This window comes from Phyllostomus discolor, chromosome 5 (assembly GCF_004126475.2).
Source record: "Phyllostomus discolor isolate MPI-MPIP mPhyDis1 chromosome 5, mPhyDis1.pri.v3, whole genome shotgun sequence".
In the NCBI taxonomy this organism is placed as follows: Eukaryota; Metazoa; Chordata; class Mammalia; order Chiroptera; family Phyllostomidae; genus Phyllostomus; species Phyllostomus discolor.
Genome location: NC_040907.2, coordinates 120,320,107 through 120,346,489, shown reverse-complemented (window position 1 = coordinate 120,346,489; position 26,383 = coordinate 120,320,107). Strand labels below are relative to the sequence as shown.

Sequence of the window (26,383 nt, the reverse complement as noted above, 5' to 3'; positions counted from 1 at the left end):
CCTCCCCATATTGGAGACAGGGGTCATGGTGTTACTCACTGTTGTGTTCCCAGGTCCTGGTAGATGAATGTCAATGCAATAGCTCAGTAAACACTGGGCTGGTGAATCAATGAGACTCTCTAGAATACATTAATGTCACTGTATTATATACATTACATACTTATACTTGGAAGGCTTTTCTCCTTTCCTCCAGAATAGACCAGGCTTAACTTTGGGAGTCCAGCCTCCCTGAAAGAGTTCAAATTCATAGGATTCTGATTAAGATCTAAATTATGACCCTGAAATGGCAACAGTAATTTTGAAGAGTTTTTTTGTTTTGTTTTGTTTTGCCTTGAGATGCAGTTTGTCTATCACTCTGTTGGGATGAGTGTGGGGCAGGATGAGTCAAACCTTTAGCAGGTTGTCCTGGGTTTTGATAAGCTAAACAGAGGGGAGAAGAACGTTGCTTCACTCTGGTGATGTAGAGAAAGGGTAACTAGAGTGGAAGCAGGTGGCTGAGAGAAAACTTCTAGCTTTTCCACAGCCTAGCTGAAGGCTGCCCATTTCTTCAAAGGCCTGCATGCTGGATTCTCAAGCATTGCATGTAATGACAGTGGCTGTCCCTTTCCCCCACTGACCATTGCGGTCTTAGGCTGGCACCCACTGACAGTGTTCTTGGAGTGGGAGGGATCTACTTGCAACCAAAGCCAGAAAGGCAAGCCCGTGGATCCTGTACTCTATAACTTTGCCTTCATCAGAGAAAGCAAAGAAGGCCACCAGGAACTCGGATTTTGCCATTTTCAGCCCCACCCCCATCACCCCATGGCCATTTTGGTGCCACAGAGACACAAGACACACTCATTTTAGAACACAAATACATAAATTTTTAATCTGCGAAAAATACAAAATGAAACCATGTACAAGTTATGTACAAACCCTTTTTACAAGACAAGAGAGTTATCACTGGTTGTTACAGATGACGGAGTTGGGTAGATCATTTCAGAGCACCAGCATGTGTTCTCTCCAATTCCTGTCCAGTCACAGTCACTAATTCATAATCGTAATCATAATGCCAACAATCAAAAGTTGAAAACACAGATGAAAAAGCCACACTCTTCTTCCTTAATGAACATGTAGGCTAACCTCTGTGTAAGCGTATTTTTTCTTTGTCCCCTGAAGAAATGTGGAGTGCAGGTGTTGGTGTTAAGTGGGGGGAAATTTCTTTACAGCCTCTGCATGGTGGGAAGTGGGCCAGAAGTTTTAGGCAGGAAGTGATTGTGCCACCTAGGAATGGAACATTTTAAATTAGGATTTCAGGCCGATCTTGAAGTTTACGTTTGAAGTGATTCATTTCTGGTCAAACATGTCTCAGGCTGTGCTCAGGGGCAGGAAGAGAAGGGGAGCAGGCCTGTCTGGGGTGGGCAGTGTGGAAGTGGGTGTCTAGCCACCCTGCTGGCTGCCTTCTCAAATGGGTCCTGAATCCCATGTGAGGAAAACTCTGGTTTGCTCTGGCAGGTATGTGTCAGTGCCATATATACATCTCTGAGATTCTGAGCAACGGGACCAGCACTGCTTCCCAACACAGGTACATTGGACAGCTTTGGTGTCACTTTGTCCCTGTTGTGCTGAAGAGCAATGTGGAGAAGAAACACAGAAATTCTCAAGGGGATAAACAGGCCAAATGAAACTTTTTTAAATTTAAAGCCTACCTAGAAATTAAGCTCAGTTTTCACCAGGCCAGAAAAGACCCTCTCCTCATGCTGCCTGTCAAGAAAAGCCACCAAAGCAAAATGATCACAGCATTTAAAAAGCCTGAAACCAAAGCTCAGGTGTGTGTGCCTAAGTTGGGGGGTGAGAAACAACACAGTGACATGCACAGGAAAGTGAAAGAAGAGGCCCTCTCTTCTGAATCCTTCTCCAGGAAGAAGGCCAGGGACCTAGGAGAGTTCTCCAACCTCCACTGCCCATGGCATCCAAAGCAACACACGCTGGCCGACGACTGCCCATGCCGAGCCAGGCCTCTTGACACATAGACACATTTCCTGGTCTAATCAAGTGAGTCCTTTTACTTCTGAGTCATGATCTCCAATACCCTTCAGCTCCAACCTCATAGATAAGCTACCCTTTCTATCTTAAAGTGTCCCTCTCATGTTCCCCATTTTCCTGATTCTGGAGTACCCTAGGTCCTCTATGCCAGGAGTGTCTACTTATCCTACTCCTCTTAGCTCCTAAAAATATGGATATAGCCCCCTAATAGTCTTCTGACAGCTGATTTTTCATGCCTGCACTTCCTCCCTTGGAGAATTCAGCCACGCTCCCCACTTTACAAGTACTTCTGTGGGCCTGGTTTGCAAATCCACAAGGTCTGTGGTAACCCTCTCATCCACACTACTTTTCTTACTCCTTGTTCCTGTGATGCCTTCCCTTACTCATAGCTCTCAGCTTCTTGCACTCTGGGTGAATCCAATATATTTCTTAGCTGCCCATACTTGCTGGCTCCCCTTCCTGTCTTCTTTTCTATCCCTCCACATGTTTCTTCTCTTGAGGTCCACATTCAGTGTTCCCTTCACAAAGACCCTTCAGAATTATAGTCACTGTCCCAACTCCCAGTCCACACACCAGCCTCTACAACTCCAACTAAGCTGCTACAGTTATCACGGTCCCTAGCACATATTGGAGAAAGACAGGAGCTTCAGAACGCTGAGTGTTGATTTGGAGTGTGCATCCCTGGGAACGCATTGCTACTAAGAAAACGTTCAACCTTGTGCACACTCTCACAATGACTTCCAGGAGAAACTGACATCTCAAAACTTTCAACCTGACAAATGCACAGGCATTGGTATTCATCATTCTGTTTAAAACTTTTAGTGGCTTTCTATGACTTTTAAAATCAAGTCTCAAACTTTTAGCTTGGCCCTTAAAACTATTTACTTTCTAGTCTCTTCCAGGAAGTCTCATCTTAGTTCTCTTCAGCTCTCCTATGTGACTTCAACCCCACAGACAAAATGGTCTATGTCTTTAAATCACATTTTTACCAACGAGCTATGGCCCATTAAACCCCCTCTCCCTGGAAAACCCTCATGCTCCACATTTCTCCAATCACTTATTGCCTATTGAAATACCTCCAAACCCACCAAGCATTATGTTCCTCTGTATTTTCCCCAACCCACAGAGGTCAATGCAACCTCTCCCTCATTTCAACCCAAAGCACTAACTCCTGCCATGACACACATGCTCCTGGCTGATGGTGCTATAAAATGCTGTTTATATTCTTTTGGTTTTGTTCTTTCTTCCCAGCTCCTTGACAAGTGTCCTGAGTTTAGCCTATCTTTAGATCCAGAAGTCTCAGTCCCCCTTTCTTGCTAAAGAAAACAAGGCACAAAAAGGAAGGTCTGGTACAGAGAGCCTCACTTAAAATTGCTTCCTAGTCTAACCACATGAGGCCAAGGTATCGTGGACCCTTCCACTGTTGTGGGGGCCTTCTGCATCAGGCACACACGCTGCTTTCTCTTTGTGCCTGTTCCCAGCAAACGTACAATAGGAATGGCAAGCTCTGTAGTTCCTAAAGTATTTGAATTGTTGCATGGCAATTTTGAAAATATTAACAACTGTTATTGCTTGGGCAACAATCATTAAAATAGACTTCAGTTAAACACTAATATGGTCGCACTAGCACAAACTGGCTAGAAATCATTTCTAATTACTAATCTCTCATAAATAAATCCAAAGGACCACCTTAGCTCCTCAAATAAACATGGAATTCAAATTTTAAATCATATGTTCTAAATAGAAAAAAAAATGCCCTTTGGGAACATGGGATGAATAGAGGCAGGGCAGAAAGGTGATTAACCAGGTAGGTTGTAAGTCAATTCTCAGTTCCTTCTGTTTTTAAAAGATGGTAAGTCAAGCTCTAACTAGTAAAGGTCTTTTCATGGACCATGGTAACTGGTGATTTTACCACCACTCCAAAGGCAGAAAAAAGGAACAGAATAGAAATAGGCAGACTACAGAGACAGAATAGAAAGTAGACAGATTCTGCACTGGAACTCTATGTCCAAGTTGAATGGATTTGCCTAGTCTCCTATGAATTAGGAGGCTTACCAGTCAGTTAGTTTGATATTCTTTTTCCCTCTCTTTCTATATCTCTTCCTCCTTTTATACTTTCCTCCCTTGCTTCTTTTACTGAGGTTCTCTTCAACAATAAAAAATGATAGATCAAAACTAGACTTATGAATGTAAGTAGCAAAGAGATAGTGTAAAACTGAAAGAAAAAATCAAATAAACAGTGAATATGGAATAAAGTGAGATATGACTGATTACTTCCTAAAGCCCAGATGTGCATGCAAAAGTAAAAAATGATGAAAACTTCAGGAATCTAGTTTTCATGAGCCTCAAACTACATAATGGAAATTGGAGATATGGGTTAGAGGTGAAGGGATTGACCAAAACTGAATGTTGAGCCAAGAAAAAGGGCAGGCAGGAATGAGATTGCAAAGAAAACCTCAGAAACACACAGAAAAATTTAATCAATGTGGTTCAGGAGAATATGAATTTTGAAATTTGTGTTTTGAACCTAAAGAGATTCCAAACTGTAAAGCAGAAAAATGAAACTAACTGCTTTGTGTCCAGAGCATAAAATGCACGTGGCCCTTTGCAGTACTGCCTGAGTGGGACAGCTAGGAGGACTATCAGTGTAGCACAGACAAGATTGCCTCCAAGGGCAGGTTCCCAGGCTCCCACTCGTAACTTAGACCATGCCCTCTCTGATCTTAAAGAGATCTTAGAATCATCTAGATGAATCCCTCTCATTTACAAAGAGGTCACAGGGACTCAGAGAGTTTAAAGGACATTTTCAAAATGTACAGCTAGTTATTTACAGATGTAGTTCTAGAAGCTTCAATGAAACCATTAGTAGGACAGTGGGACTCTCACCTTTTCACATGAAAATATCCCCAAGTTTCTTAAGTATTTTCATTTCCCCCCTTTCCAATTCTAAACAAACAGATTTAATTCTTACTTTATTTAAAGTCTTCAATTACATTTTGTACAAAACCTATGAAGGAAAAGAGTTTCTGGGTGTTCCCCGACATGTCTTACAATCACTTTTGTTTATGGTGTTTTATATTGGTTCAAGGTGATATTTTAAAATATAAAATTTCTCCAATTAAAGTAAAAATATAAAAAGACAGATGGTGACAGTGATGATGCTTTTATAAGTAGGTGCTTTCTGTTTTTTAAATAGACTTTTGGTGAGCCTTTGATACCCAATGCACCCAAGAAAATTTAGTTTGGGAAAAAGGCTTTTCTGAACCCCAAACTAGGATAGGAGAGCAGGGCCTTATAACACTGTACCAAAGATGGCCATCACTGGTCTATACTGAGTTTATCCAGAATGATGAGTTTGTTGTGGTGGGGTGGGGTGAGCACTTCCTCAGGGCCAGAGACCTCAACAAACAGAAACAAACCAGGAAGCTCTCGCATTCTGATGAGCCCCTCAGTGATTGCACAACCTTGTTTCTCTTTTCATTTTACTTTCAACCTACCAGCAAGCAGCTTTCACCAAAGGAGCCACCAACCAATCATTTTTGCACAATTCTTTAAAAGCATGCCTGATTTTATTTTCTGGCCCAGAACAATCCATTATTACAAAGGTAAAAGAGCATGAGCATCCTGCTCCAACTTAGAAGAAAATGGATTCCCACTTATTAGTTTTTTGGGGGGTGGGGGGGTACCTTTATTGTAGAGAACCATCTCAGTCATATTTTTTGAAAATTCAGATTCAAATCTCTAGCATTGATGGGCCTGGAGTTTACATATCTGTTTCCAGACTGGCTTGGTGTGGAGAGAGGGGGAGAGAGGGGAGCAGGCATGGGACTCTGTGGCTTAAGTCCCTCTAAGATTATTTAGGTGGCCACCATCACCTGCCAGAGGAGACCGAATAGTTAGGACAAATTCAGAAATGGTTGTAGGAACAAGGGTGAAGAAGAGTCCCCCAGGGTTCATGAAGGAAAGAAGAGTGTGGATTGATGTGAATGTGTTAAGATGACCCCAGTGCAAAATCATCGTGTAAAAGAAGGCCTGGCTTTCAGGAAAGGTATAAAATCCTAGCAAGAGATTCGCCCCACAAACCAACATCACTTCTGTTGGAAACCAGGAAATGTTTATAAGCCTGAATATAAACTGCTTACGTCATTTTAGTCTGCTGAGTAGGCTAGCAATTGGTTATAAGTAGTTTTTAAACAATCCAATTGGACATACATTATAATCACAATACTTTTATAGAACTAATTCTACAAAATGTGACGACACAGTCTGACAAGTCACTTCAGGATGGCGCCTACATGGTGGAAGCACAACGATGCTGGCTCCACAGGGACGGAGGTGGAAGCGCATTTCATCTATGCTGTAACTGGAGCACTTAGTGGACACGTGTTTTCATGGTGACTCCATTGCTTGCCTCTGATCTGATGTGCGCTAACACACTAGGTACCACAGGGTCATAGCCTAAAGAATTAATGGAATAGATATTATGGGACTTTTGGGGATATTTTGGTAAGTTTGGTTTCTTCAAGTGTCCACTGTTCACATTTTTAAGAAAATAAAAATCACTCTCACATCCATGCTTCTCCAGAGACCCTGATCATTGTATCAAAGGTTGATAATTTTGAAGTTAGAAGACTTGCTAACTCATTTGGAACTTAACAGTTTCTGGGACGACTGTACACTGAGCATGCAAGTGGCAGCAGAGCTGTGAGACATGGTAATTGTGTCTGGTGGCTAAACAAATCTTTTGACCTCAGATTGAAGTGGCTGATACATTGGATTTCACTGCTGGTAATTTTCCAAGGCCTTTTCTAACAGTTTATTTTAAGTGCATTTGTTGCTTTCCTTTTGTTATTATTTTTTATATTGTTGTAGCGAGTTTGTGGGTTTTGTTTTTCCCAGTGACAGAAGGAAAGCCTAAAAAGCTAAAATCTGGGCAAAAGTTGTGTCCTTGATTATAGAAAATTTTTGGTTTTTAAACAAAATTCAATGAAAAGAATAAGTGTATTATCACATCCTACTGTAAAGTAAAACTATTCATTAATGTTTATTATAAACTTTCAGGCTAAAATCTCTGAGACTTGGGGAGTGGGGAAAGCCCACCAGACCCTTTCATAGTTGAAATACTTGCATGGGAAGTTCGGAGATATGGAATGAGAAGCACAACAACATGTAGGAGTTCCCACCACTAGAACAATAGACAGAGCAATGTCTCCTGTGCATCTGGTCCTCACTTTCCACATTCCCAGGCGTGCTCACAACTCTCCTGGTATTGTTAGTTGGCTGAGTAAACCTGATCTGGCAATTGTAGAAAAGCTGCAAGAAGGTCTCTCCTTTAAGTATATGAACAAAGGGATAAGAAATACAGAATGAAAACTAAAACTACAAAAATATGACTTTCAACTGTGAAAATAAATGTTTCCATTTATTAAGAGCTGGTGTCAGTGCAGCCAAAACACAGACCCATCCAGGAAATTCACCTGCACCCTTTTGTCTTCTTTTTTTGAATGTACTAAAATATGTTTACATCTTTGAACCATTTAAAATTTTTTTCTGATAACCCATTTCCTTTCATTACAATTAATTGTGGTGGTGACCATCATTCTCCTCAAAGAAAAAGACAAAGAAGAGAAATACATATTAAGGAGTCTGGCCACATATTCATTTTGATTTTGCATTATTTAGATATAAGGAAGATATTTGACAGTGAAAACAAAGGAAAAATATATTTTCTTTCTAATAAATAAAAATAATTTAAAATGCTAGAGGCTATACATGACTATTTAAGTATGTTCATTTATAAGTGAAATCATTTTCTTTTCCAAAATACATGGAAGCAATATTCAAGGCAGACAAAGAGAAAGATCTGTCTACTTTATTTTCTTGCCAATCTCGCTTAGCCTAATGTTTCCACCAGTGATTCAGCATGTAAGAGGAAGAAAAGTCACATCACCATTTATGAAGTTTGTCAGGCTTTAAAAAAATAGTTCTGGTCACCTGGGAGTCAACATTCATCTTCAACTTCTCTGATTGGTGGAATCAAGCTGCTTGTGGATTTATATTGGTTGATCTGGTTAGCCATGTGGGTACTCATGGGCTTGATTTGAATGTTTCTCGGATAGGCATTATCCGGTTCATCTGTAAACCATTTCTTTTCTGCTAAAGGGCAAAATGGATAGAGAACAAGAAGGAGAAATGAGAAGCTTAATTAGTCCTAGAGTAAAGCCTTTGGAAAGTTCATTGAAAAAATGCAAAAAGGTAATAGATAGAAGCTGATAGTGAGTCATTGCTAAGAGAGACAGTGCACTGTACGGAGAACCCCAGAAACATACCTCTGTTGCCATAGCAAGTGATGACCAATGGGCCATTAGGACTTGAGGCACCATGAGTGAACCTCAGAGAATAAAGAAGGGTTGGAAAACAAACTCTGGCAATGTTCTCTGGTGTTCCTTTAGTGGCCTAAAAAGCTTTGTTGGGAAGGGGATGCTAACTATATCGAATGCAAGGTATAGACATTGTACCTGAGGAAAGATTTATGTACCACTGATTTGGGTGGAACATAAGGGGAATCATCTCTGCCACAGAGTGAGTAATCTAGAATTTTATGCAGGGTCTCCTCTCAGGCTTCACTTAGCTTTGCCTGTTAAAACCATGGTTCAAGTTATATCTCAACCATTTCAACCTGCTACTTCTTTTGCAAGCCAATTTTGAGGGTCTTAAAGTAAATTTGCAAATTTTGCAGGCCAATGAGATTAAAAACCAGAACAGCAACCAATGGTTTCAGAAGTTTTCTAGATGACTTTTAATTCAAGAAAGAAAACTCTGTATTAGTATAAGGTTCTAAAAAGAATACCTAGTAGCACTATTTTAACTGACTATAATATAATAACCCAAGCTGTTAATAAGGGAGCTCCATGAAGTCTTGGCATTTCATTTCCACCCTAAATGCAGAGATGGCTGAGGAAGAGTGAGGAGTCAGAGGATTTGGGGGCCGGGATGAGAATGCAAATGGCCTAGCATCCTCTTAGCAGTTCAGCTCTATGTTGTAAGACTTAGCCCTCATCCTCACCTCTTTCTAGGATTGAAATTTTTCTGGAAAATAGGCCATGTATACAGATACAAATAGATTGGGTGAATAGGACATTCTAAGTTGAGAATCATATGCCTCATTTAGTGGCTTAGAAAAAGAAAAGGGGAAAAGCTTTCAAGACACCCACTGCTATAGAGACCATGACCTCTTGAGCCATCTTTCTGCCCACCAGAACAACTCATGCCTGCCTTGTCAGTGGCCCTGGACTCACATGTTAACAAGAATTGCTCACCTGGACTGACAGAAAAGATGTGGTGTGTGTCCCCATTTGCCTGGTGATTCATAAATTCGGCATCTATGCTTAGTTCGTGATCACTCGGCTTCTTTCCCCTTGGTCTAGAGCTGTGTCCAGTACCCTGAGCCCTCAATGTAAATGCACTGTCACTGGAGCTGGGGTGCATCTTGGTGAAAGCTTACTCACTTACTCCTTTGTTCAGCAGCTCAGTTTACCCCCAGAAAACTTCCTGCCTCTTGGATTATGCTCCACCCCCCTCTTTGCTGCTCTAGCTCTCTCACCTATTATAATTAAGTTCACTTTGATTTGAACAGATTGGACGATAGGAATTCATAATGCTACATCCTCACAGTGAAGCTAACTGATTAAGTGCTTTAAATTATTCCCCCTGACAGAATGATAAAGTTACAATCTGTTCTGAGATGATCTACAGCTTGCCAGACTCCTACAGCTTCTTTCTACATTCATTTATCTTTTTGTCAAGCAGAGTTTTTTTTTTTCCCAAGCTTCAATTCCATAGATCTTTTAAAGTCATCAGCACATCTGAATTATTAATGAGGCTTTAGAGGCAAGGTTCCTGATGGGCTGGTTAAAAAAGGTTGTATAGAAACCGGGGACTGTGTACACATCAAAATAATTTCAGCTCCATTTAAAAAACCATTTAGTTCAAGTGTGACATAGATGAACCATTATGCATTTGTGGAAACCAATTTTTTGTGATCTACGATTAAGCTAACCTTTCAGAGAGGAGTAAAGTGTGATGGTTATCATGTTTTAAAAGCATTGCCAGGCCGCTGAAACAATTTCAAACTATGACTTTTTCCAACGGTTTGTGTGTAAAAATGAGTTTTAGAAGCGCTGAACCTAGCACCTGTGTTGTTTGCCTTAGCCACCCTGGATTTTTGGCCATGGCATCCTTCGGACTGATTTAGCAAAGGGATTTAGTGCTAGGCTGGACATGCCAGCCTGGGAGGGAGAGTGAACTCTGCTTACAAAAATGAGCAGGTCTTTTGGGTGAAAGACCTAAGACAGTTGCAATTTGCTGAATTTTTTACAACTGCTGCAGACAATAATTGTTCAGGAGTTAGTCTTTACAGTTCAATTCAAAGTTGGCATTTTGACCTTTCATGGCAGGGAGAATATCAATTTCCTTCTACTGTCTGTAAGAAAGAGAGGATTATTTCCCCATGTAAGCTTCTTTCTCTTTCAAGTTTCTTGCCATAAAAAATTCTAAGTAGGGTAGCCCCTGTGTTTTGGCCACTCAGCCTCCACACAAGAAGGAGTGGGGTTAAAGCACATCCAGGTAATGAGCCAAGGTTTTCATTATGCCTGAGAGAGAGGTTTTTTAATTTGAGTGGCTTGTAAGATATAAGCATATGTGTTGTTGGATACTTGGTTAGATAGAATGTCAAGGAAGTGGAAATACACTAATGCTCTGAGCATTGTGCAAAAATGTCTGGGGGCAAAGGTATTTTATGAAGAGATTCTCCCAGAGGGCTTCATGGGAACACACACTTAATGATCACCAGTCACTCTACTTCAATGGAGAGTGTTTCAGGCATGACAATTACACATGGCTTATCAAATCTTGCCTTCCAAAAAAGAAACCGTGCCAATGGGTGCCTCCAAAATCGGCCATTAGGAAGGGTGCTCACAGAGGCAATTCCAATGAGTGCTGAAGTAGGAGTCTAGGATAAATTCAAATCCCTGACTGTATCCCCTTTCCTTGCTTCGCATGTCCCACATGCCAGAAAGGTTTCTGGGAACTTTATTGCATCCCTAAGATGAGAAGAGTAATAGGTCAGACTGCGAGGTCCTTCTCATTGACAGAGAAAAAGAGCCCCATTTGTTCATAAGCTTCTTAAGGATGAGATATGCATGATGTCATTACTGTGAGTATAGCATTGCACACAGTCTGTGGCAAGTGGGTTAGGAGAACAAGATAAAACCTGGAAAATAACCGCGGAGAGGTGTTGGTAAAAGAATTGACACTGCCGTTGGCAGATACCACCTATCAAGACATGCCACTATGTATCCAGCATGGACAAGCAATGAGGTGTGAACCAAAGAGATGTCATAGGGCAATGAATGGGTTAAGCTCATATGGATCTGGCTCTCTCACATACTAGTTGCATGGCTCTGAGCAAGTCATTATGAAATGTATGTTAGCTTAGTTTCTCCTCTATAAAATGGGGTTAATGATAAGACTTTCCTGATGTGGTTTGGATAAAGGGGGCTGGTTTCCATGAATCACTTACCACAGGTCCAGTTACATGGTAAGTCAATGTGAGCTGTGAAGACTATTAGTAATTATTAGTAATAGCAGCAAGCAAGCATTACACCATAAAGGCAAACTTATCATAGACTTCAGTTTTACATTCCACTCCACTCCTTCCTGGCTAGGTGACTTTGAACAAATCTATCCCTCAGATTTGGCACGTTTCACACCAAGATTCCAACAGCATCTACATCTGAGGTTGTCTCAAGGATTGAATGAGTTAATATAAGGAAAGTGCTTAGATGTGTGTCTGGCCCATGGTAGTCACTAAGGTATTAGCTTTGAGTATAAGGTCAGCACATAAGGATGGTTAGGATCTTTCAGTATGATTGCAAAACAGCTGGGAGTAAGAACTAAAGTTTATTAATTGGGGGAGGGGTGATTACCTGAAGAATGGGAACTGCGGCAGTAGAGACAACCGAGGAGGATTTAGTGGGGTAGTCTTCACTTGGAAGGTGAGGAGTGACCTGGTATTCTGTCTGAGGAGGTCAGGGCTGCTACCTTCCTATGGTACCTGTGTCTTTGAAATATCAGCTTTCGTTCCACAGACCCCTACCCTACCTGCAAATCATCTCCATCTTTCACTGTTACTGTCATCACTGAGATGGAAGGGTCCAAAATAAGGGTCAGCATTTCCTCCAGCCACATGCAATCCCAGAATATTAAGCAATAGTGGGAAAGGTCCCAGATCTGGGCCAACATAATGGCTGGGGACCCAGAAGCAGAGAAACAGACTGCATTGTGAAAATTGAGTCTCTTTGTCGGCTCTGTGGGTTGTCAGTGCTGTGGGATTTAGCCTTTTCACATAACTACTCCCCAGAGGAGAATGCATTAAAGGGGAGAGGATGGATCAGCAAAGACATTTGGAATAATTGGCCCTCTTCTCGCTGTACCACAAGCTGAGGTTTAGAGAGAAAGGGATTGAAAGGAAAAGATTCCATCTGGATAGAGAAAACAGTTAAGGACAGTAACAGCTAACGAGGAGCTCAGCCTGCAGAAGGTAATGCTGTGTGGTTTCACACCTCACACTTCTGAGTGACATCCTTCTGTCCTGAAGACCCCTGGGCTCCCAGTGGGCCCCCATGCATGCTGCCTTCTTTCCTCTCCATGGGCAAATTGTGGCTATTTTATAGAAATGAAAATCATTTGTACCAGAATGACAGCAGTTTTTGCTTATGAAAACTATCTCACTTCTTTGCTATTGTCCACTATGATTGCATTTGCCTTTTTTAACAGTCTAATGCTGCCATTCACTGGACAGGGCCAACTGCCCCCTCTGGCCCTCAACACCTGGAGGGCAGCATTTGCACACTTCCCTTTCAGGTGACTGGTGGCAGGTGGCAGATAATCCCTATCACTTCCCTCTGCAATGAATGTGCAACCTCCTGCTGGGAGACAGGCAAACAGGCTAGTGACAGGTGCCCACAGCTACTTCTTTCTCATGTTATGACAAAGCAGGGGTGAGCTGAAAGAAGCTGACTGAGACATTGATTTTGCCCTGTCTTGAGTTCCACAGGCCCTGAAGTTTCTGTACTCTCCTCTTTTTCCTTCAGGAGCCTGTTGCTATAGGAACCTGGCAGGTTGATTTAATTGTCTCTATTGGGATGCAAACACCTTTAGGCTTTTCCCATGCTGAAGAAGAGCCAGTCAAAAGGTTTTTCTGGTCACCTGGGATCTTGACAACACTGGCAGCAGGCACAGTCAGTCTCTCTGCTCACTGAGCTACATACAGGATGGTAGTTCCCCTTTCTCAGAAGCTGTGAACCCAGCTTTAGACAGTGCCAACAGAACAGCAGCATCGTGAAGAACATGCAGGCATTTATGTTTTTGTAAAGATAAGCCAAGGATGTAGAGATAACTTATAAATTGATGAAAAATATACAAATATTTAAGGTTGATTTATTTCAAAGTATGTATTGAGCACCTGTTGTGAGTAAAGTTCTGGGTCACAACCTTTAGTATTTATAACATAATTTGAAAGTTTTCCCAACTGTAAGAGAAATCTAAATATACGTATAAGGGTCCAGCTTTCTCTTTAGCCATTTGAAGTGGCTTCAGGAAGGGCCCTGAATGGCAGTCATTAAGGATGATGATTATTTAATTATCATCAGTGTTTTGAGGCCGAGGAGGTTTGAGCCTCCTGGTCTATTCACTTACATTTTAAGGATCACCCCTTTTGAAGCCTATAAAGCAAATTGGACTGAATGGCTTACAAATTGCCAAGAATTGGGTTCTAGCTGTTGTTTTTAAATGCACATATGTTGTGTTCAAATAACTCCTTGACTTTCTACCCTTACCTACATGTTTCTTTGTTTGGTGGGGAGAGGAAAGAGGAAAGGCATAAAATTTGTATGCCCCCTCCCTAGTACAACCTGAAAGAGGAATTGGAAGTTTGGCTTCACACAGAAAACAGTGAAATAGACTGTTTGTTCTATCAAGGAAAGTATAATATAGTAGTTTTGGCTAATAAAATAGAAGTAGTAGTAATACCTCTTTCATCATTGAATATATCATTACCCAAGTATAGTCAACTCTCAATCGTGTGCCCAAACTTCAGGAAAAAAATCCCAGCATTTCATCTCATGTCACAGTCTGGTCCCACTCCATTCCCATCACAATCATCTCACCAGAGCTGCTAACAGATTGTATATAAAATGCATTTTGGATTTACTTCTCTCTATCTGCCCAATCTCTGGTTGGGATTTAACAAGTGTAAGAATGGCAGGTGGCAGGAGAGACCTGGGTAATAGAGACTGAATTGTTAGCCCCCAGATAACTGGGTGTGAGCTACTGAGTTGACACATAGAGTTGAAAAGTTTTAATTTGGGGTCATACTGATCAAATATAAAGGAGACCAGTGCTTTTGTTAGTAATAACCCTCCTGTTTTCAATAGAAAGGAGGATGAAATATTGAAAAGCAGGTTTGCCAAATCAAATAGCTACAAATATTTTCCAGAAAAGTTTATCACCTGGTGTCATCACTTGATTTAGTAGGTCTTGCCAAGATAAACACAGAGATGTGGACAGACTGATGGGGGGCTGGGTTGGGGTTCTGGTAATGGGGGGAGGAGTGGAGGAAGCTGGGTATCTTGATGGGAAAATGCTTTTGAACTTGGAGCAAGGTATCAAGGTGGGCAGGGAGGCCACGTGCAGATCGAAAGGCAAGCCAGATGGAGAGAAGTTGCCCCCAAATTACCCAACCCAAACCCAAGAACACCAAAACAAACTCTAAGGGATCTAGCAGTAGCAGCAGCACAGCCTCATTGCGCTGAGCAATTTAGAAAGTGGAGGAAGGAGGAGAAGGAAGGGGGAAGGAGGGGAAATGGGGTGGGAAAAAAAGCAAAACAAAATAAATAAAACCACAAACAGAACAATATAAATAAAAACAAACAAACCAATAACAGAATAAAATTTGTAACTCCTTTTTTTTTAATTTCACAAAAGTTTTCACAAGGACAACGTTATAGAAGAAAACCCCCAGCAGTGGCTAGGTCATGCAGAACCATTAATTGTCATACCTTGGCCCATTCTATTCATCCTTGTTGCACTTTAGAGAGAGAAGTAAGCTATGTGAGTTTTACAATGCTTTTAAACTGTCATATTTCCTGTTGAGCACTTTAACTGGCACATTCTTATAGTTATAAATGTTCTGAGGGCATAACTTTATAACCTTCTTTGCAAAGAATGCATGAAGAGCTCTTCATGGTCCAAAACTAGGGATGCGTGTGTCTGTGTGTGTGTATGTATATATGTATACACACACACGTATACAAGTAAATGTATATGTGTGTATATAGAGATATTTATATAGTTATATATAAAAAGATAGTTATACATAATATATAAATCAATATGTAGGGACAAAAATAATCTGAAAAAAAAACTTCTACTCATAGGGCTTTTTAATGTACATGTATACAGTTATTCCCCACCCTTTTACTTGTTTGAATAATGCAGGCCATGTCTTTGGTGTGGGGGCAGAGGTTCTGACTAAGCCTCACCATTTTGTCAGTAAAAGTGCTTGTCAATTCACACAGCAAGCAAATCTTCAAAACTGTCATGCTTTGAGGGGGGACAGGGGGGTCCAAAATCTAAACCCAAACCATTCACCATAAAAACACCTTTTTAGAGATTCTACAGCTGTGACATTTTTCTCCTCTCCTACACCTCTGTTTTGTTGGATGGATTTTTTTAAGTAAACATTTCAAATATGCATATATCAGCTCAGGGCTAGTCCATTTCTATAAGAATTTGGTTAAGGTGGAATGGGCCTATTTTTAACAACTACTATACTGTCTAAAGTATGGTTTGCATGCATAAAACATCTGAATTATATACTTAAAAAAAGGATATTTTTCTACCTTTCCTCTCATGCTCACTAACTGATAAAAGAAAGAAAACAAAAAAAAAATTATACCAAAATATGTTTGGCTCACTGTTATACTCTTCTTCTCCTCCCCATCACAAAATGACAAGGAGCAGCTCCCTCAGACTGTCCTCCACCTGCCTGAGTGAGTTGGCTGTGATAGAGGGATTGACAAGGAGGGATTCTCCCACCAGCTTTCTGCTTTGGGACCAACAGTTTAAGGTGGTAGCTGGCTTCTGTCTTTGTTGGGTTAACTATGGCTTGATCCCCCCTCATTCTGATCAATTTATCATGTCAGCTCCTAAAAACAGAAAAGGATCTGCTGCTGGGTTTATCTTCCTCTCACTGCACCATGGCCCAGCCCTTGCTCCTACCTGTCATGGGGGCCCAAGCTAATCAAACAGAGGGGAGTAAAAAGGTCCCCTGAGAATGTGTGGAAAAATACTTGCTCTTTCCTGAGCATTATTTATTCTGTACATAAGGTAAGTAATTCACCTTTTAAAAGATGTAAAAGTCCCAGGAAGGCAGTTTTTAATGACTTACATTCGATATTTATGATACATATGGCTTTTCATCCCAAATGTCAAAAGTGAAAGAAAAAAAATAGCTATTCATATGGCAGCGTAAGGAGACAGAATAACAATTTAATATGCAATCAAACCTCTTTGCTCTTAAATTAAATGACTAGAATTTGATATATCCACAAATGGAATACTATTCTTTCTTCCACAGTAAGGGTAGAAATGTTCCTCTGAATTCCCAAAGGAAGCCAGCTCTGGAACTATAGCCCTTGGTTAGCAGCTAAAAAAAAAAAACAAAAAAACACCTCAGTTGTTCTTTTACAACTGAGCAGGTGTTTAATCATCATCTACACAAATGGCGAAAGCTTTTCAAAAGCTTCGCAATCCTTCAGTCCAGCGAGTGGAAACATTTGATATGTTTTTGTTCCTTTTTGGTTGCTTGTTTCAAATAAACGTGTGTATATATTACTGTGTGTATATAAAAAAGAAAGGAAAACAACAATATAGTCAAAACCCAAAGCACCCTGATAATCCTGAAAAATCAGAATGAATTTTTCTTCTATATCAACTAAATTAACTAGGTCAACTTGCTTTGCCTAACTGCTGTGGGTCACAAGCCTCTGCTAATCTGCGACCTCATTCTCCCAGTGAGCTATTTATGTCTGGAGCATGCCTTTGGGTTACTTTCCCCCTAGAATCATAAATAACTTTTGGTCCTCTGCTTAGTTGCTGTTGTGCTCAAGGGTTTTATGGTGGTGAAATAAAAATGACAACCACATGCACACTATCATACATATGCAAATATGTGTAAAAAAGGGGGGGACTACAGGGGAAAATGGGGAAAGTTACTGTTGGAAACACCCACTGGGGAAATGAGTGGCAGATACAGTTTCACACACGGTGGCAGTGGATACACATATCAGAGCCGCTCTTCCTGAACGTACTTCTGTTTGTCTCGGGACTCCCGGGACTTGGGCCGGTTCGGACGGTTTGCTGTGGATGGGATGGAGTGAACAGAGGAGCTCTTCTTGCTGGAGGACTGGGATGAGTGGGAGGAATGGGAGAGGCTGGCCCGGGACTGGCCGGCGTTGTGGTCAAACTGCATTAAGCAGAAGATCAGGTCCGTCGGCACGAGCTCGAACTCGTATGGGGGGTTGGTGATGACATACCTGGAGGGGGAGAACAAAATGGTCACAGAATGAGGATGGCTGGTTGGAAATTTCACCTCTCTGAATCAAAAGGAACTTGTCTCTTCCTCAGGTCTACTGGAAGATCTGGAAGGTGGACTTACAGCTGCTGGTCCATGGCATTAAGAATTACTTTTCAAGTTGAATGAAATCTTCTTCTCTTTAGCTCAATAGAGGATGCCAGCCATGAGCCCTGACATCCCAGATGCTGAATAAGTGCCAGGTAATGGGAAAACCAAACTGCACTGCCTATGACCTACATGGCCCTTTCAATACAATGTCAAGTTCACTTCTGATCCCTAGTAGCCCGAGTGCATGCAGGAGGTTTCATGGACTGCACTGTGTTGTCTTTCATTCTAGAATGCTCTGACAATCCTGCACACACACCACAGGATCTTTGTTTACCATAGTGTAGCATCTTCTCACTCTTTACTTTTTAAAAATCAACTTTGGTGGGGATTTTACTAAATGGAAGAACATAAAACAACTTCTTGTCTATCAGTTGGTCCTGCTTTAACTGTTCTCAATTTGATCAAGCTTTCTCTGATTAACAACAGACATGACTTAAAAAAAAATCAGTTTCATCAACAGCAGTGGATCTCAAAAGTGTGGTCCTTAGGTCAGAGATATCAGCATTCTTAAAAATACAAATTCTTAAGCAACCCTACCCCAAACATATGGAATCAGATACTCTGGGCATGAGGTTGAGCAGTTTGTGTTTTAACAAGCTTTGCGGGTGACCCTCATGTTCACTAAACTTCAAGAACCCACTGATCTACAGCAATTATTCTCAACTCTGGCTATACACTGCAATCTCTGGACATTAAAACATGTTATTTTCATTCCAGACCAGTTAAGTCAGACTAATTGGGGTGTTTTTTAAAAGTACCCCCAGCAATTCTAATATTCAAGTAGGGTTGAGACACACTCAACTCTGTAGTATTGTTACCTGGGATATATGTACACACACTGATTTTGATGATTCTAGGATGTACTCTTAATTTGGGGCTGCTATGAATTTATCTTGATGCATATTAGAACACTACAACTAGCCAATGCAAACTGTTATTATTTCTGCTTCAGGTGCCAATATATAATTTTCTTAAATATATCAAAGTAAATAAGTCAATTAAAAATGTATTAAGTAAAAATATAAGCATCTAAGATGTGGCAAAGGAATCATTTATCTTAAATACTAGCAATATGAAATATCTCTATATTAGGTACCAACAGAATTTTCCCAGTAGCTGGAGTTTGGAGGAGATGCATCTATTCAAACGTTTGTAATTAGGTGACAGAACTATCCTACAAAATTTGAACTTTTCCCACAATGTCTTTATATCTGCTATTAGTAATTAAAGAAGGAAAGCTTCCCATAATTCAGTGTTGAACTGAATGACAGCAGAGTAATTTGCATGTTGATAGCGTGTGTATGGGCCTTTGCTTTTGCCTTCACCATGGGGGACAGAAGGGTCATTTATATTGCTGCATATCAGTGGAAGAGCAGAGTGGAAACCTGCTCACCTCTTCGTGCACTGGCTGGGGGCGCTGAGGTGAGCATCCCTCAGTCGGTAAATTCCAAAACAAAGCATATTGTATGTTTTCAGAGCTTTGCAGAACAGATCACCATAACAACCACCATCCTAGGAGACAACAAAAGAACAAAGAGAAACATCATTTTTATTGGCTTGGAAGTAGAGTTCCAGGGAGAAATGGGCCTTTTCACGAAGGCTTGTTTTGGTGTCTCTTGAGCTGGAGGATCTGTAAAGGACTGTGGCTGAAAAGTCAGTGTGGTTAACAGCCTACACCCAATATTTTGGAATCAAATAATAATGAGGTTTCCCCCTGGTTCTCTCTAGCTTTCCATCTGTAGCAATGAGAGCTCTGAGGAGGCTGCACCTCTCCCTCACTTTAAGTGAAGGTGTAAAGCTTGAAGGTCTCAGATGCATGTTGCTCAGAAGAAACTGGGTCTGCAAAATGGTGCTTATGTTTAGCCCCAGCTTGGCTGTAATCACTGTGATCTGACTGTGTTGTCAAAACTGCTTGAGTGATAATTAAAATCACTGAGAGAAGACCCTACCAGGTACTATGGTGATAGACTCTTTCAGATAAGAACTGTGTGAAAAGCACAATTTACAGACCTCAGAGATGACAAGAGTGGAAGAGAAAATGTTTTCCCAGGAGCTGGAGGTCTGCAGGCTGAATAACTGGAATTCACAATTCTAATCAGTTCACAACCACCTTCCAAGGGTCTGGAGCCTGATGTGGAATGTGAAAGCAAATTCATTCACTTGGAAATGCTGGATTCAAGTAGGTGTTATAGGAAGGGCACTGAAGAAGGACTTCACTGGGAATAAAGTGACTGCATTTGTCTATCCTGTTTTTGGGATTTCCATGCAGGCATCATATTAGAGAATACAAGCAGAGCCAAATCTTACCATTGTTTCAAGTCTTGGTCCTTAAAATGATATATTAAGTGATAGTTAAAAGAGCTGCTAGTTATAGGAACTGCCTTTCAAAAAAAGTCCAGTCTAACAAACATCCCTGCCTATAACCAAACTAAAATATGGAGCAAGTTATTATTACAGTTTCAGAAGAAAGGAAGAAAGTACCCCTTTCCTCAAGCAATACTATTGTTTGTACAATGGGTTTATTGGATCCTAAGACTTGTGGCTCCACCCCTTGAACTCATTCCTGGAGTAGGGCTGGGAATAAGGGTCAAGACTGCACACTTCTGCTAAAATGCTTGAATCAGGCTGGTGCATGGAACCCAAAGGAAGGCATTGGTCACCTCTACAGCAGGGAGGCTTGGAGGAGAGTGACTGATTCCAGCCTCAGAAATTAAAAGACCTGAATCAGGAATGACAGACATTAAAGGATCTGCACAGGATGTTATTGTCTGGTCAGTGGTAGTGGATGCATACACTTTCTGGTGGTGTTTTGAAAGCTACCAGTGCCTGGGTCCTATCCAGACACAAAAACTCAGAAACCTGGGGGCTGCACATGGCCATCAGTGAATTGCAAAAGTTCCTCATGGGCCATTAATGTGCATTTGGTGTTAAGTAGCCCTGAGCTATGCTAAGACCCTGTAGAAACTGTTCCCAGATTTGACTGCATGTTGGAATCACTTGCTAGCTTCTATCTCTTGGTAGAAGATCCCCAAGAGGAGTAAACCACAGGCTCAGAAGCTAGGGCTCCTGATGCTATTCCTGATAGAGCCAGTCTTCAGTCTCTCTGAGCCTCAGTTTCCTTAGAGTATCTGATAATAGAACCTACATCAAAGGCCTGCCATGAGCATCAACATGAATGACCACATGTAGAGCATGTACCTGATATACAGTAAGCTGTAAACACTACCTTTTATAGTTATTTACTTTAGAAGGTAGAAAAGATAGATGCCTAGCTTGTCACTATCTGATACCTAGTTCATTTGGACCAAACAGCAGGCTCAGGTAACCTCTGCACAATGCACTCACCCCCAAGTCTGCAAAGGGCCCATCCAGCAATGCTAACTGGGCCACGCGGCAGCGGTCCCTATTGGCCAGCGTCTGGGGGGTGCTGTAACCCCCTCGAAGAGCATTCTCCTCGGCAATCAGAGCCTCGAGCTCCGGTGTGGCTCCTCCGGTCACCAGGGTCCGTATCAGGGTAAGGATATTGTCATTGAAGTATGTCTGGGAAGAGACAGAGAGAGAGAGAGATAGGGAGGAGTCCTTTAAGCACACATCCTAAAGTCACGACAACCGACATCCAAATTACAACTTTTCTTCGTATTCCTGTTTAAAGTTCTGGCCTGTCTCTTCAAATAATTTTATGTGGGAAGTGAAAAGACAGCAGCCTCCAATTATTCTATTGTTTTCTCTCCTACTTGGTTTTGCCACAAGAGCCTGACTTTTAAAACCCAATTCAGAGGATTTTTATTAAAGGGCTAAAGTCCAAATTGTTGGTGTTCACCATAATTGACATTACCCAGGATGTACATACTGCTTACACGTGTAATAAAATGCAGCCTTTCCAGGCTGCTGACCCAAGTGGGGCCACCCCTGAGGCCCTGTCACCCATGTGCCTGGAAACCACCTCCCCATAATGGCAAAACTTCTACATTGAAAGGAGATGCCAAGGGCATCATTAAGGCCACAGGCTCCACAACTTATCACACAGGTTTTGATACTGTCCTACCCAGAAATCAACTAAATATGCCAGAGAAATTTATGATGAGGTGCATGTCCTGGTGTGTGCACTTTTGGTTTTGTTTTTTTTATATAACCTCAGGAGTCTGAGGCAAACCCAGCTAATTAGGGAAGCTTCCTCTACATGTATATTTGTCTCACATCTGACATATAACAGGTCTGTCAAGAGTAAAATAATGGGAGTTTAAAAAAAAATTAATAGGATGTCCAGTGAAAGAGCTTAAGGAGACATCTGTTACCCAGCCTAATTTGAAAAAAAATCTCAGTTAAGGGTCTGCATTCCATTCTCTCATGTAAGAAGAAATCAAACAAGCTAAAATCCAACCAAATATTGCCTGTGGCTTTTGAGGATGTATGGACCTTTGGGAGCAGGTTAGGAAAGACAGCTTCATTTTTCCTTCAGCAGTTTCTAAGACAGTTTACCTGGCTAAATTGAGTGGGGAACAAATCAGGTAAGGTTAGGTTCTCATCTTGCTTGGCCATCACTATTTCTATGTCTTGGGGAAGTTGTCTAATCACTCTGGGCTTTGATTTTCTTGTCAGTAAACTAAGCACAGTCATTAAGATCAAGTTTATATGCAAAGAATTCCATGAGGACTTCCCAGTTCATATGAGAGCTAGTGGGGCAGAGTTCATTTCCTCATTGAAATATTAAAAAATACTCAAGTGATACAGAATTCTAAGAGTAAGGAAACTACAAGTGTAATTCAGAGCCAGTCTGACCGTAAGAGAGTGTATACTCTACCAGAGCGCAGTTGTGCAGGGCAGACGCAGAACAAGGACAAGTAAAGGAGGAAATGTTGCTAGTGTGTACGTGTGTGTGTGTACACATAATGGTATATATTTATATCTATTATCTGACTGGGTAGATAACTAGATAGACAGATATAGAGTGGTTAAAGGAGAAGGTTCAAGCTGTGGGTTTAATGCTGCTTTCATACTTAGTAGCTGCATAACCTTAGAAAGTTATTATCACTTTTCTGCCTCAATTTCATAACCTGCGAAATGTACTGATACAGTGGTTATAAGGACTGTATAACTAATACATGTGAGGCACTTAGAAAAGTGTGCATAGGAAGCACTATAAATACATTTGGCCTAACATCAGAGACTTGGGTCTTTTGATGATGACAAGAGCAGTCAGCTCATTCCCAACTTTCCCTTTATATAAATCTCTTACATTTTTTTGTGGGGGATAGGGTGTAAAGCAAGGCCATTCATTTCATCCTTGAGTCTGCACTTGTCAGTCTGCCTCCAATCTAATGCCCCACTCAGGAACGGCTCCGTGAGGGTCATGGGGAACTACATCCTGGGATGTGGTTGTAGCACTGAGGCAGGCCACCAGAGGCACTCTTGAGTAGGCTCATGGCATATATACAAACATTTCCAAGATAAATCCTCTTCCCTACCATCAGAGAGCTTATCATTAGAAGCTAAAGACCACTCCTGGGCCCTGCAGCACATGAAATGAGTGAGCACTGGACACAGAACTTTGGCAAGAGCCTTTGCATTGAAATCACCCTTCTAGATCAAGACCAATGGGGGAGTATAACAGCACACAGGAAGGACAACAGAACACCCATGGCCTTGAACACTGAAAAACAGACCTCTCCTTGCTTAAATGTAGAGGAGTGAAAAGAAAGCCAAAGACCCAATGTATACATTTTTTAAAAGGGTACCACAGTGTTTATGATATAAAGGACATCAGTGAAAATTAGAAGAAGTAAAAGAAAAATTTGTTTTGGAACGATATTTTTTAAAAAAAATATAGAGTCTCTTTAACAAGTCAAAGATTAGATGATAAGAAAGCTTACTTCATACAATTTATCTAATTGTTATGTATAATACTGAAATTAAAATGGATGTGGTAAGAAATAGTTAAAAGAGTCCAATACCCTTCCATGACAAACACACTCAATGTACTAAGAATAGAAGGGAACTTCCTCAACCTGATAAAGGGCATGCATAAAAAAACACACAGCTAACATCAAATTTAATGTTGAAACATGGATATTTTCCCCTTAAGGTCAGAAACAAGAGGGAAATAATGGTCTTCATCACTTCTATTTAACGTAGCATTGGAGGTTCTAGCCAGGCAAGAAAGAAAAAAAAGGAATCCATATCAGAATGGAATAAGTAAAACTGTCTCTATTCTCTAAGAACATAATCTTAAATATACAGGGTGGGGCTAAAGTAGGTTTACAGCTGTGAATACTCAGAACACAGAATTAATAGAGCTATTATAATAATCTAACCTGCATGTCTTTTTTCATGCAAACAACTGTAAACTTACTTTCCCCACCTTGTATATAAATCCTAGGGAATCCACTAAAATACTATTATAGGTAATGAATAAATTCAGCAACTTTGCAAGATACAGAATCAATATACAAAAATCATTTGTGTATCTATCTGTGTACTTTCAATGAATAAAACAAGAATAAAATTAAGAAAACAATCCCAATTAGAAAAGCAATACAAAGAATAAAATACTTAGTAATAAGTATTAACCAAGGAGGTACAAGACCGATACTCAGAAAACTATAACATTGCTGTAAATAATTGAAGAAGATCTAAGTAAATGGAAAAGACAATATAATTAAGATAGCAATATGCCTCAAAACAAACTAAATATTCAAAGTAATCTCTATCAAAATCTCAAAGACTATTTTTTGTAAAAATGGATAAGTTGATTCTAAAATTCATATGAAATTGCAAGTGACTACAAAGCTAAGAAAATCTTGGAAAAAAAGTTGGAGACCTCACATTCCTAATTTTAAAACACACTACAAAGTTACTTAATCAAGATAGTGTGATATTGGCATACAGTTAGCATCTGCACCATTGGAATAGAATTGAGAATCCAGAAATAAGCTCATACCCTTGTGGTCAATTGATTTTGAACCAGGGTGTCAGGGCCATTCTGGAGAAAGACTGTAGCCTGTGAAACAAATGGTGCTACAACAACTGGTACAAAAGAATAAAGCTGGATTCCTACCTCACACCATGTGCAGAAATTAACTCAGAATAGATTGCAGACCTAAATATAAGAGTTAAACTATAAGGCACTTAGAAAAAACACAGGAGTAAATCTTTATCACTTTGATTTGAAAATGGATTCTTTGATATAACACCTACAACACAAGCAAAACCAAAACAAAACAAAACAAAAAACCCAGATACATTGCAATTCAAAATGAAAAGTATTTTGTGCATCAAAGGATAGTCTCCAGAGGGTGAAAGGAAAACATACAGAATGAGAGAAAATATTCCCGAATCATACATCTGATTAGGGTCTAGCACCCAGAATATACTTTTAAAAATCTTCCAATTCAACAACATGGAGACAGATCTCCTGCTTTTTTAAATGGACAAAAACTTAAATAAGCATTTCTCCTAAAAAGATATGCAAATCATAAACAAATGAAAAGATGCTCACCATCACTAGTCATTATCAAATTCAAATTAAAAACATGAGATACCATTCCACACCCACTAGGCTTACTATAATCAAAAAGACAGATGATATTAAGAGTTGGTGAGGCTGTGGAGAAATTAGAACACTAATGGACTGCTGGTGGGAATGTTAAATGATGCAGCCCTTTTGGAAAGCAGTCTGGAAATTCCTCGTACGGTTAAACATAGAGTTACCATATAATCCACCAATTTCACTCCTTTACATATACCCAAGAGAAGTGAAAACATGCGTCCATATGAAACTTGTTCTTGAATGTTTATATCCATAAGCCATCATTCATAATAGTGAAAAAGTGAAAATTATCCATCAGTTACTGAAAGCATACTCAAAGTATATGTCCACGCTTGAAAATTATTTGGCCATAAAAAGAGGTGAAATACTGATACATGCTTCAACACAGGTGAACCTTGAAAACACTAGGCTAAGTGAAAGAAGTCAGTCACAAAAGAATATACATTATATGATTCCATTTATATAAAATGTCCAAAAAGGCAAATGTATAGAGCTAGGCAGTAGATTAATGGCTTACAGTTGGGACATAGGGATAGTAGGGGATAGCTAAAGGGTATGGGCTTCTTTTTAGAGCAAAGAAAATGTTCTAAAATTGGCTGTGGTGATGGCTGTACATATCTGTGATTATGCTAAAAGCCATTACATTGTACATTTAAATGGGTGAATTGCATGATGTTAATTATATTTCAATGAAGATGTTAAAAATAGTTAAAATGTAACTAAATTTATAATGGCCAATATTTATCTGTTAACAAGCAGTAATTAACAATATTGTGCTGTACACTGAAAAATTTAAGTGGGTAGATCTCATGTTAAATGTTCTTATCACAATAAAGAAGCAGCATGTTGTAGAACTGAAATTCACACACACACACATACACACACACAATTAGTAATATGGAAGTAAAACTAAGTTCACAAAAACTACATAGAGAAATGTGTAGATATTCTTTTCTTTTTTCAGATGTTATATTGATAAAAGGCAAGTATTCACAAATTAAAGTTAT

At 40.2% G+C, this 26,383-nt stretch overlaps 1 protein-coding gene across 1 annotated transcript in view; it reads right to left on the bottom strand.

The window, feature by feature from the left end:
• Positions 1 to 1,150: 1,150 nt before the first annotated feature.
• Positions 1,151 to 26,383, bottom strand: part of KCNMA1 (potassium calcium-activated channel subfamily M alpha 1) — a 749,962-nt gene continuing 724,729 nt past the window's right edge. Inside the window, 4 exon segments of the mRNA XM_036027545.1 lie at positions 1,151 to 8,181; positions 17,457 to 17,681; positions 19,224 to 19,342; positions 21,176 to 21,370. Of these exon segments, the coding sequence (XP_035883438.1) occupies positions 8,157 to 8,181; positions 17,457 to 17,681; positions 19,224 to 19,342; positions 21,176 to 21,370 (564 nt within the window). The 3' untranslated portion in view covers positions 1,151 to 8,156.